Raw genomic sequence first — 14,413 nt, 5'->3', positions numbered from 1 at the left:
CTGAGCCCTTAACCTATGGGGTCTGCTGTTATCTCTAGGCAGATAGTGTCAGAATTGAGTTAAATTGTAGGGCGCTCATCTGGAGTCTTCCCTGCTGTGGACTTCCCAGGTGACCCAGCTGGTAAAGAATCTGCCTGCAGTGTGGGAGACCTGGGTTCGATCCCTGGGTTGGGAAGATTCCCTGGAGAAGGGAATGGCTACCCACTCCAGTATGATGACCTGGAAAATTCCATGGACTGTATAGTCCATGGGGTTGCAAAGAGTTGGATATGACTGAGCAACTTTCAGTTTTTCACCTGGTGTCACAGAGAATTGCTTGTTGTGGGGAAAAACTTCCCCACATCTGGTGTCAGAGAGTGATTAGTGGTGTGAGAGGGAAGGAGAAACAGGAGGGGAACTGAGTTGTTCCTATGACAACACAGGGAGAATTTTAATTTATTTGGACGAATCATCTAGCTTTCTGTGACTATTTTAAGTCTGAAATTTACCCTTTTAGTCTTCCAGCTCTTTTGTTGTATCCTCTCTTTGCTTGTATTTAATTGAGTTTTTGCCACTTCAGCCAAAGTTTTAAAGTCTCTTTATTAACATCATTATTCCCAGAATTCACACTTCTGGGCCTCTCCCCTGTTGGCCCATCAGTGATACTGATTCCAATAGGCTAGGGAGTCAACCAGACCTGGATTTGAATCCTGTCTCTGTCACTTATAAAATGAGTAATTTGGGGCAAGTTATCTAAGCATTCTAACCATCTGCTTCCTTATCTGTAAAAAGAGGGAAAGTATCTATGTACACCAGAAACTTACACAACATTGCAAATCAACCATACTTCAGCTTTTTAAAAACGGAAAAAAAACCTATCTTAAAGTATCTACCTTGTTGGTTGCTGTGAGGATTAAATGGAAAACATTTAATGCGTTACAAGTCATATAGTAAACTATGTAAATTAATAGAAGTTAGTCACTTTTATGGTCAACTTTGTTTATGAAGCTAATTATTTTTGGAAAAGACTACATGAAAAGCCAACAATTTCAAGGCACCTGCAGTTGAATCTATGCTCATTGTACAGAGAAGCTCAGTATACAGGTATCATTCCGGTAGACAGAGCCCCTTCTTTCTTCATTTCTTCTTTAGGCATTTTTCTTCCATCCTGTTGCCAGTTTGCTTCCAAGCACAAAGTTGTTGCTGGCTTGATCTATCAGGTAAAGGTCCAAGGCTGGATGCAGCCACAGAAGGTCTTCTCTAGCTGCGGGCTTGTCCAAACCAATGTGAAATTCAAAGCCCTTGTTATTCTCCCATAACGAGATGCTCTATTATTTTTAAAAACAAACATTGAAAAATAAAAAGCAGATTAATACAGAGACTGTTTTCCATTCCAGTCTCTTGTATTTCAAATTAATGGGGATTTGTAGGAAAACTCGGAGCCTGTGCTTCCTTGGTAGACCATTGAAAAAGAGAAGGGTTAACTGGTCTCCAACCTTAAATCTGGGTATGAGCTATTTCTTTCCTGCAGCTGCTTCTACCTTTTTTTCCCCTCCTTATGTCTTCCATCTTAATCTCATTCTAATGTTGTTGCCTTAACTATGGTTTTGAAAGTTTTTACTTTCATGGTACCATCTAATTGCTAATTGACCTCTTTGGTGTAAAGCCACAGAGAGTCACAGAGTAGGATTTGGGTAGATCATTAGAGAATGTCAATGCTGGGAGAAATGAGGTCATCTGACTTCTCAAAGGGTGCTTCTTAGAACCCTAGGGTTCCCTGGAGGTCCACAGGCATTTTACAGAAGAGGCTCAGCTGGGCCTCACAGTATCTCCATTTCATCTATTTTTACATGAGTGGTTAGCACACAACAAATTTTTGAGGATCATTTTTTTCCCCCTAAAACTGAAAAACCACAGAGCTCAATTTTGTAATTTTACTGATAAGGAAACTTAGGTCCCAACTGAATACGATTACCTCTAGCTTGCAAACAACTCCTTGGTGGATGAACTGGGGCTAGTGACCTCAGGGGTTCTTGTTTCTTTTTTTAAATTTATTTTTAATTGGAGGATAATCACTTTACAATACTGTGTTGGTTTCTGCCATACATCAACATGAATCAGCCATAGGTACACATATGTCCCCTCCCTCCCACCCCATCCCATCCCTCTAGGTTGTCGCAGAGAATCAGTTTGAGCTCCCTGAGTCATAGACAGAATTCCCATTGGTTATCTATTTTACATATGGTAATGTATATGTTTCCACGAGGGGTTCTTGCTAACCTCAACTCTGGCATAATTCAGATGTTGCTGATTTTCTTGTTTCAAAGGGGAAGAGACTGAGGCCCTGTGTCTGTGAACCGTTCACCGCCAGCCAGGTATTTGGAATCAGCAGGCTCTTCCATTCTGACTGTTCTGTCTATGGATTGTTAAGATGTGAGGATGAGGCTGCTGCTAGGAGAGGATTGTGGGCCAGGGGAAAGGTTTTTTTTTTTTTTTTTTTTTTCATGTCAGTCTTGCTAGAATGTCGCTTTAAAAAAAAAAAAAGTTTTATACTGGAAATGTCCATCAGCCCAGAAACAAGATGTGTGATAAACTCCTTATGGTAAATGTAAACCAGATCAGTCTTTACCATCTTGTAAGTCATCCCAGGGTCCCAAGGACCCACAGTGTGTCAGCAGGGATCAGAATTGTCCCTTGAGGGGATTCCCCCAGAGGGCTGTTTTCCATCCAACTCTCTTGGGTTTCTACCTACCCCCACCCCCATATGCATTCTTGTCTAATGGTTCCTCGTCTTTTTGGACTTTCTGAGAAAATATTTGAAATGGCTTTGGGTGCTGAAATGAAACTGTATTTTCTAATGTTAATTACATCCCCTGGAGGATGACATGGCAGCCCACTCCAGTATTCTTGCATGGAGAATCCCATGTACAGAGGAGACTGGTGGGCTACAGTCCATGGGGTTACAAAGAGTCGGACACAACAATGTCAATTAACACCTACCATTATGAAAGTGATTTAAATACCAAAAATTGTAGGGAAGTTGTCACTTGAGAAAGGAGAGCTCTTGCCAAGAAAGGACACTTTGGCATCAGACACTCATGATTCTGCCTGAGGTTATTTTTGCTCACTTGGCGGGGGATTGGCAATAACCTCGGGCCTTGGCAGTGTCCTGGGCCAAAGGCTGCTTGGTTTCTGCCTCATCACCCAGAAGACACCTGTGGCACCATCAGAAATAAGCATTAGAGGGCATTTTAGTCTTACTCTAAGGCGGGTAAGCTAAGACTGGGGGTGTCCTTACTCAGTCTTGCTTCCCACTGAGATTTACATTGTTCCAAACGAGACAGGGACAGGCCGAAACAGTCATATTCACTCACCACGTTAAAGAGCAAGCACATTTCCCATTTGTTTAAGAAAACTAAGCTCCATGGGGACATTTCCCAACCAGATTCAACCAGAGCAACGATAGCAGTGACACCAAGAATGGGAGGCAGCCAGGCCACCGGTGTTAACAACCCGCTGGTAAATGGACATATTAGACCCCATATCTGGCATGATTGAAAAAATAGGATATATTTTCTAATCCAGTATTCTCATGTTAAAATGTTTACATGATACATTTTTTAAAATTAGGGTACAATAAAGTTGCAACTTCGAGATGATTTCTTCTTTGGCATATAAATAATTTTTATCAGTAAAGCTAAAAATAGCCATTAACGGGACTGAAAGAAGCTGTGTAGGATGTCAGAAAAGCAGCAGATTTGGAAAGGGAAAATAGGGCTTTGAAGGAAAGGTCTACAACTTCTGAAGTGAGGACAGTCATGTCACTGAGTGCCACAACTCTTTTAAAATGACTTATTATTTATTTGGCCATGGGGGATCTTTAGCAGTGGCATGTGGGATATAGTTCCCAACTAGGGACTGAACCGGGACCTCTGCATTGAAAGTGCAGAGTCATAGCCCCTGGACCACCAGGGAAGTCCCAAGCACCACAACTCTGAAGGCATGTGTTAACCCACGTTGGAATATCGGCTCTGCCATCAACACCCTTTAGCCCTCCAGGGCCTGTTTCCTTGTTTTTCACGGGGATGGTAGTCTATACGATCAGGGTGGGCCTTCTAGTGCATTCCTCTACAGGAATGAAGCTTCTGTTCATCCACTAGACAGGGTTTGGGCTGTGGAGGTCCTTACCATGGCCAAGGCTGCCAGCGGGGTCAGCGTCTCCGTCTCTCCCTTTCTATCCTCTGATACACACGAGCAGGGCCCCCCGCATGCTAAGGAACACAGCCCACCCCACCCCTATAGTCTTATGTCGATGAGCCATGAACAGACCATACACAGAGAGAAGCTTCTTTTTTTCTTCAATTTAATTGAAGTTACTTAGAAAAATAATCAGGCTTGAATGGCTTTTCCTAGAAGAAGGTTCATGAACATTTTCACGCTTTTGTTGGCAATGTGGAATTCAGCTTTCTTGAACAGTACAGTAAGATACAGGGAGAGTTTTCTATAAGCCCTCTACTGCATACAACTATGTAAAAAAAAAAAATCACACTCCATCCACAAAGATGTTAAATTATAGGTCCATATGCCATACTGAGCTTGCTCATAAGAAAACAGTACGGGCTGCCCCTTCTGTGCCTGACAAAGTGTAGCAGACTGAAATTCGCCTGTTAACGGCCGAGAGTCAAGCTGATTGAAGAAGATCCTGCCGCCTGTTCGTAGGGTCCAGTTGGCTGTGATGGAAAAAAGCTGGAGGAAATACTGGCTGTGGGGACTTTGCGGGAGTGATGTCAGTCCTGCTGACACGAAGGGGAAAGGGACTCTGGTCCCCAGGATCGCACAGAGCAGGGCAGCTCAGATCACATGTGTGTATGTGGAGGGGAGGGCTGGGCTGTGAGACATCTGCTCTGAGCCCCACTCACCAGGGACACAGTCCCTCAGCATCTGGCTAGCTTAGAATCAGGACTTTTGCAATCACTAGCTCAGCACTGGTCCAGACCCCACCAGCTAAGCTTTTGTTTTGGGAATTTTCTACCAGCAGGGATTGGACCCTGGTGTTTCCACACCTTCGCCACCAGGACTCTGGTCTGATGAAGTTTCCATTGTCCACTGCGATCCTATGCCATCCACGTGAACAGGCAGGACAGTGAAACTCACCTGGTGGACAGGTGGGAAGGAAGGCTTTCCTCTGAGACACCACAGGTCAGCAGACTGTCCTTTTTCCCAGACCAGCTGGGGAGGCAGAGATGGGAGAGGGTCTGGAGCAGCCGCAGGAATTCAAACCCTGTGGCTAATAGAGCTGTCCAACCAAAGGGACAGGTTAAGCAGGCAAGTCCTTGTAAATGCTACTCTGTACCTGGTTTTGAAGACAAGGCAGCACCTTTGAAAAGTCACTGGGAGATGGGACACCTGCCTGTACTTTTCTCCAGCTAAGCATGCAACAGAAAGCATGTTCAGTTTTCTTAAAAAAAAAAAAAAAAAAAAAGGAACAAAAGAACCAAGAACTTTTATTTTCCAGGCACGTTTTCACCTATGGATTCTTTTTAACCAAGGACGCAGAGTTCTTTCTACATTCTGCAAAAACGGTTGAATCTATTTTAAGTTTTTTATGGCATTAGAAAATAAACTATGAACACAAAACAGGAGGAGAAAGAGCCCTTCGTGGGTGAACCACACTGCCGTATGGTCCTGAAGGACACTCTTCCTCACTAGAGGGAGAAGACAGACGAAAGAAGGCATCATAGCTGATCAAAAAATGGACGAGACGCAGAAACACAAAGCTTGGGGAATCTATGTGAATTTCCACTTAAAAAAACAAAAAGGACATAGTGAACAATTCCAAACTACAGAATTGAAGAAGCACTCGTTAAGGGTTGAATAGTCAGCTTGCATTGAGCAATCTTAAGCTAGAGTGCTGGGGGTCTAGCCGAGGCTTTGTGTCCCCTCCCTCCTTTCTGTCCACACCACTCAAGATTTCTCTGCTCCCTGCAGCAGGGAGGGAACTGTGGCCCATGTAATATCCAGAATTAGAACCATTGCACTTAGGCAAAAATTGAATTCATTTGGTAAAGTACCTTCACTGCTATAATAAATCAGGTGGGCACAGTGGTGTTGCTTTATTGTTGCTGTGTTTTGGATATTTTTGGAGGGGAGGGGTGAGGGAAGCAGTTTTTATCCTAGAAGACCTCAGATGTGCTAAAACAACCTAACCAAAGCCTACACAGTGCAATGCTAGCTCTGTGAGATAGTCTGTAAAATACAGCATCCTGATCGTGGAAGGTCAGGAAATGCCACGGACTCAATCAGTGATGCTCCTGGGGATTCACAAGACACAGCACACAATCAAGGCTCTGAAAAGTCCTGCAGAAAGGAAATGGACTTAGCTTTGTTTCCCAAAGACACTTGACCACAAAACCCTTATTTTGCATCACACCAACTCGTGTCTGGGGAGAACCTGTGTTCTCTGAAGCACGTTATCAGGAAATGCCAGAAACCTCTTTCATTAGTAGAAGCTTTGTCTCTGAGGACAGTTTCCCCTGCCTGGTCATAGGGTCCAGGAATAATAATACCAGAGAGAGCTGAAGTCTCACTCTACTTGCATACATCTCTATCCATCAAGGGTATGGTCACTGTGCCCTTCGCAAAGGGGAGAGAGAGCTTGGAAGAACGTATACAACATTTTATAAATAGCTTCGGCCACCCTCTCCAGTGCATGCCTCACTCACATTCAATAAAATAATTTTCTCAGTGAGACATGGCAGCTGTTGCTCACTGAGCTGGCTGTGAGCTTGCTGATACAGTTTTAATAGTTTCTGTGAATAAATTATTCATTTTTTGTTTGTTTAGAATATTCTCACCTCTGTGCTATACACTGAATCAAAAAAACAAAAAAGCAAAACTTATCCCCACCCCACCCCCTGTTATTAGCACTATCATCATCATTATTATTATTATATACAGTCTCTGCTACCAACTCATTCACTGGCTGTAAGAGGGAGGTGGCTCCAACTTCAACCATGGCCTCGGAAATGAGAAGCATGTGCAGGCGTTAATTAGCCAGGAACAGGAAATGGAGTGTTTCCAGCCTTCCAGAGGAAAGGGGCGTGGATTACCATCCCAGAAGGCGGTCCTTGCTGCTCACTGCTGGTGGTCTCGAAGGCGCTGATGGTCTCTTGGCCTCTGGAGGACATGGGAGAGGGTATGCCTGTGCCTGTGTGTACAGTCTGCCTCTGACCCTCACCAGGAGTAGAAACACCAGGCCATTGCAAATCTTCCGATGTCGGAGTCCTGCCACAAAATTTCAATCTTTTTTTTACATGGCAAAGAGTAGAAAAACAACACTTGTAGGCGGAGACCTGAATGCTCCGCTGGAAATGACAGGAGGAGGCGGTTGGCAAATATCTCCCTTTCCCTCAACAAGGCAGACATCACTAATCAGTTACAGCATTCTTCCATGCCGTGCCTGGCAAATCTCTTCTGGGGCTTAAAGGCAAATATTACCAATAAACTGGAATGGGCACATGACAGGGAATTGGTCACCTCTTGTGTTAGGCAAAGAGCTTGGACTACTCAAGTGGCCTGCTTCAAGCATGTGGTTTTCAAATTGGACCATAAAAAATGTGAATTTGTAGGGATCCGATACTCCTGGGGTTGTCCATGAAGAGTCCAAACCTCAGGTTAAGTCTGTGGATACCAGGGGTTTGCTAATTGTCCAGCTGGATACTCTGTGTCTATGTAAAGCTCTTTGAGGGCTGAGACTATTGATTTTATTCAACGCTCTACCCACAGGGTCTAGAATTAGGCCTAGCACATAGTAGTTGTTCAATAAATACGTGTTGCATGTAAAGCAACAGCCACTTCACCTTCATCACAACTGGCACTGCCAGTTAAAAACTTCTGTACAAAAGCCTGTTTTACCAGATTGCTAATTCTGGTGGGGGGGAAGCCACAATCAGCTTTCTCCTTGGGATTAAAAAAAAAATCACTTTTCTTTAGCATGACATGACTGAAATCAGTTTTGGAATCAGTCCCTTGCAAAGGTGGCTCTATTTATTTCCAGCAGAATTTTAAGAATGGTGGCATCAATAGACAGCACGATGGTTATCACAGTGACTCTGAGCGGTTAGTAAGGAGAACATTCATGCCCCTGCAGGAGCTGTTTGCAAGCACAGAATGAAAACATAGATTTCTTCGGAAAAGACATTAAAATCTTGTTGCCCCCCCAAAGAAATCTATACAGAGACCATGTTTAAATAACTATAAATAACTTAATTAGCATTTATGGAATGCACAATTCATGGAATTCACCAGAACACAAAGAAACCTCTGAGACAGTGTCATGGGATTCACGTCTAAAAAAACAAGGACACCCATCCTAGTCCCCTGCCAAGACAGCCGTCCTTCCCTAGTAAGGATTTAAATAATTCTCACCATGCTGCTCGCAGCATCAATCCCCAAAGAAATATTAATTTACAAAATAACCCAATATCCATATAATTCTTTTCGACAAATAAAAATCTTAAATTAAAAAAAGCACGATTCTCTCTCCCCTCTCCCCGCCCACACCCTCCCCCCACTTTCATTCCAATTTCAGGTAGCTTGGCACTGAGTAATTGAACATTAAAAAATCGAGTTTGTAGACTTCGTACAGCTGCGTCTGGTGCTCCGAGCTGATGTTCTGGAAGAACTCTGTGGTCATTTCATCAGTAGTTCTCGTGGACTTGGCGTAGGTGGGGAACTTCAGGTAGCTGCCCACGCCCGCCAGCTGCAGGACGTAATTGGAATCCTCCTCCAGCGTCTCGTACTTGCCCACGAGGTCGTAGTGGATGTGGCACGGGTGGCACAGGGAGTAGACCGTCTGCCAGTGTTCGTTGAAGGGCTCCTCGCGCTGCGTGTGAGGGTCGATGAGATACGCCACGAACTCCTCGAACTTGACGTCGTCGCCCTTGCGCAAGGCCTCCTGCGTGGCGTTCTTGCGCTGCCGCTTGATGATCTTGGTACCGTAGCGCTTGTGGAAGGAGGTGTTATACTTCTGTGTGAACTTGTTCCGGTAGGCGGACACCAGCCTCTCAAAGGGCTCCCGCACGAACAGGAACTTCATGTAGCTTTTCAAGCGGTGGTTGATCTCCGGGATGCTGTACTGGTTGAGGGTCTTCAGGTTGGCCGAGACGTGCGCCTCGTTGGCCGGGATCTCCATGGGGTCACTGTACTTGCCCCGGCCGGTCAGGACCATCATGAGCCGCTTCCAGTTGGTGCACGCCACCTTGGGTACGTAGCAGTAGATGAGCTCGTGGTCCTCATCCACCACCAGGTGCTTCAGGTCGTTGGGGGTCAGCACCCGCCGCTTGCGGCTCATGGCGCTGTTGGCCCGGCAGGTGTCGGTGACCTGGTCCCGCCGCATCTGATGCAGGACTGCCGTGTTGGAGAGCTCCAACTGCAAGGGAGACAAAAGAGGGATAAGAGATGAGTACTTGGTGTGGGATGTTGATACGGGACCACCGTCCACAACCACGATGGCCAACCTGGGCCACCAAGGTTGGCACTGCCAGCCTAGATGGCCTGTCTCCATTTCCAGTTCTCTATCAGCTGTCAGGACTGTTCTGGTTCTCTGTTCCACTGTACTTCCTCTGGAGAGTAATAATAATAATCAACATATAACTTGTCCATCACCCTCTACATCCCAGGCATTGTACCAGAGCTTCATATATAGAGTTTTTCTCTTCTTGAAAAGCTTGAACCATTATTGATTTATTGAACAACATCAAATAGCTTGCCACCAAATAGGGTTGCAGTAATGAAAAAGTACAAGGTAACTGCCCTTATGGAGCTGAAAGTCCAGCTGGAAAGAAAAGGAAACTGAGGTTCAAAGAGATTGTTACTAGCTTGAGACCACACAGTAAGAGAGTCACTATTCAAACTCAGGTCTGCTTGGCAACCAAAGCTACCCACTTTCCACTCTAATCTGATGTCCAGTCCTCCCATATTCTTGACTAAAGCAGGACAGACGCCTAGAGTTCTGGAATTGGATTGATCTATCTTAAAGCAAGGGGATCCAATTTTTATGCAAACCTATCACTGTGCACACCTATCGTTTTTTGCTTTCTCAGTGCCAGTGTGTTGATTCTCCTCTGGGAACCTGCTTGCCTTTATTCTCTGCTCCCTGCCCTCTCACGCTGCTGAGCTGAGAGAATGCAGCCTGGAGCTTGGGGACAGAGAGGAGGGCTACCATGCAGGGGAGCACTAGACTGGAAATGAAGGGGACTGAGGAAAGATGAGCAGAAAGACAGGGGGATGTATTTCCAGGGACATCATCTGAATACCCAGGTCCATATGTTGTTGAAACCAGACCCCCAAATTCTGGGCTTTGGGGTTACATTAATCAGTATATTTGCTTTGGTGCATAAGGCAGTCTGTCTGGGTTATATCATTTGGAAGCAAAATATGTGGGTATTTACATGTATTACCTTTGATCTTTTCCTCTCTGCCACATTCATCTACTGAGCCACGGATCCATCCACTCAAATGTATGTTGTGAGGTCTGCCCCCTCCAGGCTGGACTGGGGGTGGTCTAGAGTTGGGAATGCAGAGGGATCAGGGAACTCCCTCCTCTAAACCGAATCAGTAGAGCCAAGGGCCTGAGTGGCATACAGGAAGCTGACCTTGCATTTCCAACTCTGAACCACAGTCTGTACAATTCATTTTGGAACATGCATGGGGCAGTTGGGAAGGGCTTATATTAGGGACCTCAGAATGTGACCTTATTTGGAAATAAGTTTTTTTAAAAATACTTATTTGGCTGCGTCGGGTCTTAGTTGTGGCACTTGGGATCGCTTCACTTCCAGGATCTTTAGTTGTGGCGGGCGTGTGTGCTAAGTCACTTCAGTCGTGTCTGATTCTTTGCGACCCTATGGACTGTAGCCCACCAGTCTCCTCTGTCCATGGGATTCTTCAGGCAAGAATGCTGGGGTGGGTTGCCATTCCCTTCTCCAGGGGATATTCCCAACCCAGGGATTGAACCCACATCTCTTATGTCTCCTGCATAGGCAGGAGGGTTCTTTACCACTAGCGCCACCTGGGAAGCCCAGTTGTGGCATAAAAACTCATAGGTGCAGCATGTGGGATCTAGTTCCCTGACTGGGGATTGAACCTGAGGCCCCTGCATTGGGAGTGTGTAGTCTTAACCACTGGATCACCAGGGGAGTTCCTGGAAATAGGCTTTTTTTTTTTTTTTAGATGCAATTCAACTGAAGTCATACTGAGTTAAGGTGGTTTCTAGTCCAATGACTAGTGTCCTTACAAGGAGAGAATGCAGAGACTCAGACACAGAGAGAAGGCCATGTGATGGCAGAGGCTGGAGTGATGTGTCTACTAGCTAAGAGATGCTCAGGATTGGCAGCCACAACCAGAAGTGGGTGAGGGAAAGGAAGAGTGTACCCTAGAGCCATCAGAGAGGATGGCCCTGCTGACACCTTGATTTTAAAATTCTAGCCTCCAGAGCTGTAACAGAATAAACTCCTGTTACTGTAAGCCAGTGAATTTGTGCTACTTTGTTATGGCAGTCTTAGGGAACTAATACAGGAGCCAGGCCTTCAGCCTATGACTTTGAGCAAATTGATATAAAATATAAGTGTATAAGAGTGGGTAATGTTATACATGATCATATTTTTACATAGAAGAATCAGAAGAGAGTATTAGAGCACTAAGTAGGAAGTAGGTGAGACCTGAAATCAGAAGACCTATGCAAGACCCTTAACTTTTCAAGCCTCAGTTCTATTATTTGTGCAATTGGAACAGTGCCACCTACCCTGCTGGGACGTTGATTAAATCAAGCAAAGTATGGTTCAGCATTTAGAAAATAAGATCAGGTCTAGTTCAGGTACAAGGTATGGTACCCAGGGGCAATTCATTCTTTATGAAAGAAGAAAAAAATTAAAAATACGAGGCCAGAAATTTCACATAGACATTTCACCAGCTCTATGATTTTTGTTGCAGGTCAACCCTAGGTCATGAAGTTCAATTCATATTTATTTTGAACACTAAAACTCTGACTTTTGCACATCCTGACTTCTGAACAGATGTATTCATCACCTTAAGAAGAGCATTCATGCCACTTGAAAAAACAAATAGAACTGTTCTAAAAGAAATAGAAGGAAAAGGAGGGGGAAAGGGTGCATCAATTTTGTCCATTTAAATCACTATTGGACAGCTTTAAAGGCCGTGAATGGCCAAATGAGCAGAGAAACGGGGGGACTTCCTACTTTCCCCTCTGTTGTTTTCAGCTGGAGACAATTTTATGGCTGTCTGACTCCCCAGGGAGGCAGCGTGTCAGTTAATACTGCACTCAGGACCACAAAGCCTTGAAAAAGGGAAACTATACCATGGCGTCGTTTTACATCCAGTTGCAGAGACAGAAAATAACGCAGAAGGGCTTCGAAATGTGGTATTTGTGGTTTCTTTCTTTTCCATTTCCTCCTCCTTCACAGAGTCTAGGTGGCCGATGGCGCACCTGCTGCAATGAGGCAGCACAGTTCCCCTCAGGAGGACTTGGGGGCGCAGATCAAGAGAATAAGTATACTCTCAATCCTGAGACACATTCGCAATTGCTTCTCAGAGGGAAAAACTCACCCAGGCCTTTAGTGTTGAATTTTTAAAATAAAATATTTTGTTTTTATTTAAACTTTTTAAAATGTATGTCTGCACTCGGTTGTTGCTGCGCTCGGGTTTTCACTCGTGGTGGGGGCTGCTCTGTAGCTGTGGTGTGCAGGCGTCTCACTGCAGTGGTTTCTCCTGTTGCAGAGCACGGGCCCGGTAGCTGTGGCACACAGGCTTAGTCGCCCTGTGGCACGTGGGATCTTCCCGGACCAGGGATCAAACCTGTGTCCCCTGCATTAGTGGCAGATTCTCTCCCATTAGACCACCAAAGAGGTTCTTAACTTCTTATTTGAAAATGATATCAAGCTAGTGTAGATTTATTGAGTATAATGTATAATTTATTAAAAGTATAATGGTACTAAAGTATGCACAAATATAAGAGTAGGTAGACGAGACCAAATGTTCAAATGATGGATGATGATGTTTTACTGGAACCAAGGCCCTGCTTGAAACATACAAGGTCTGCTCAGGGCTGGTGCACTGGGATGACCCAGAGGGATGGTATGGGGAGGGAGGTGGGAAAGGGATTCAGGATGGGGAACACATGTACACCCGTGGCAGACTCATGGTGATGTATGGCAAAACCAATACAATATTGTAATTAGCCTCCAATTTAAATAAATTTATATAAAAAAAAAACCATACAAGGTACTTGCTGTCTGTGCTGGGACAGCATCTTTGCAGTGTGGCATTCCTCCTCTATATGCCACTCAATTCTCCCAGCACTTTCTCATTTCTAGTTACTATCAATTCCAGCACCTTGTAATATCACTTGACCTTTACTTGGTCCAAATACATCATTTATATATTTTCTGTCTCTGCCCATTTCCAATGAGCCCAAAACAATAAAAATGGAGCTACACAGTACCACCAAGGCCATCAATGAACACACGTACCATAATTTCACATGGTAGGACTAGGTAAGCAGGGTTGGCCCAGGGATAATCCAGAAATGCTTTAACTTTTTCAAAAACACAAGAGTACAAAATAAAAATTTAAATTAATTCTTAGAACTTGGATCCCTGGGAGCTCTATCTGTGGACCTCTTGAACCTTCGTTTAAGAAACCTGGATTAAGGAGAGCCCTGGGCGGGTCAGAAGGAGTAGAGGAATGCTTTGCCATCACGGTCAGGATGGAGCAGGAGAGATTTCGGATGGTGGCCTGGGCTGTTGCAGTTATCTCCAGACTTGTTAGCAGGACCAACAGCAGGTTAGAAGTTGTAATCAGATAAACCGCTGTTTCTAACCTTAAAGAAAATGCAGATCTGGTTATGTCATTTCCACACTTGTATCGTAAGCAGTTTCACAAGAGCTTTTGTAATGGTCCCAACTCTTCAGCAACTAATAACATTCTCTGAGTATCAGTTTGGGATCTAGTCAAGGGACCTACAGCTCTGGGACATCAGGAAAACGAGGGAGTAAAGAGCATTCTTTGTGGGAACAGTTCACGCCCTTGTCACAGACAGAAAACATGTGTCTTCTCCAACCATGTTTTATAAATTTTACAAAGACGGTTTGTTGTGCTGATAATTATCTGAGCTGCAAGATCAATCTCTCGTTCTCTAACTCCCTTTATCTCCCCTCTTTTTCTTTTCTCAAAAGTATTTGTACAAAAGACAGATGTGTGGTATGAAATTGAAATAGGAAAAAAAGAGGGCTGTGATTAAGGATCTCCTTTGGTGGTGGGCTTCCTAGTAGCAGGGATGAAATTGGAAATGTGATTAAATCTCATTGCTTTTATTCTCAGAAAGGAGAACCATTCCAACTGTTTAGGGCAGAAAATGTAC

The 14,413-nt window shown here is 44.5% G+C and overlaps 1 protein-coding gene and 1 long non-coding RNA gene across 6 annotated transcripts in view; one reads left to right on the top strand and one right to left on the bottom strand.

Moving 5' to 3' along the window:
- Positions 1–14,413, top strand: part of LOC133247833 (uncharacterized) — a 59,492-nt gene that overhangs the window by 32,841 nt on the left and 12,238 nt on the right. The window lies entirely within an intron of this gene.
- CHST11 (carbohydrate sulfotransferase 11) overlaps positions 5,443–14,413 on the bottom strand; it is a 309,031-nt gene continuing 300,060 nt past the window's right edge. For all 5 annotated transcript variants that reach the window (XM_061417148.1, XM_061417145.1, XM_061417144.1 and 2 more), the window contains one exon: positions 5,443–9,409. In XM_061417148.1, the coding sequence (XP_061273132.1) occupies positions 8,555–9,409 (855 nt within the window). In that variant the 3' untranslated portion in view covers positions 5,443–8,554. The remainder of the gene's footprint in view (positions 9,410–14,413) is intronic.

This window comes from Bos javanicus, chromosome 5, assembly GCF_032452875.1.
Source record: "Bos javanicus breed banteng chromosome 5, ARS-OSU_banteng_1.0, whole genome shotgun sequence".
Lineage (NCBI taxonomy): Eukaryota > Metazoa > Chordata > Mammalia > Artiodactyla > Bovidae > Bos > Bos javanicus.
This window is presented reverse-complemented; position numbering and strand designations above follow the sequence as displayed.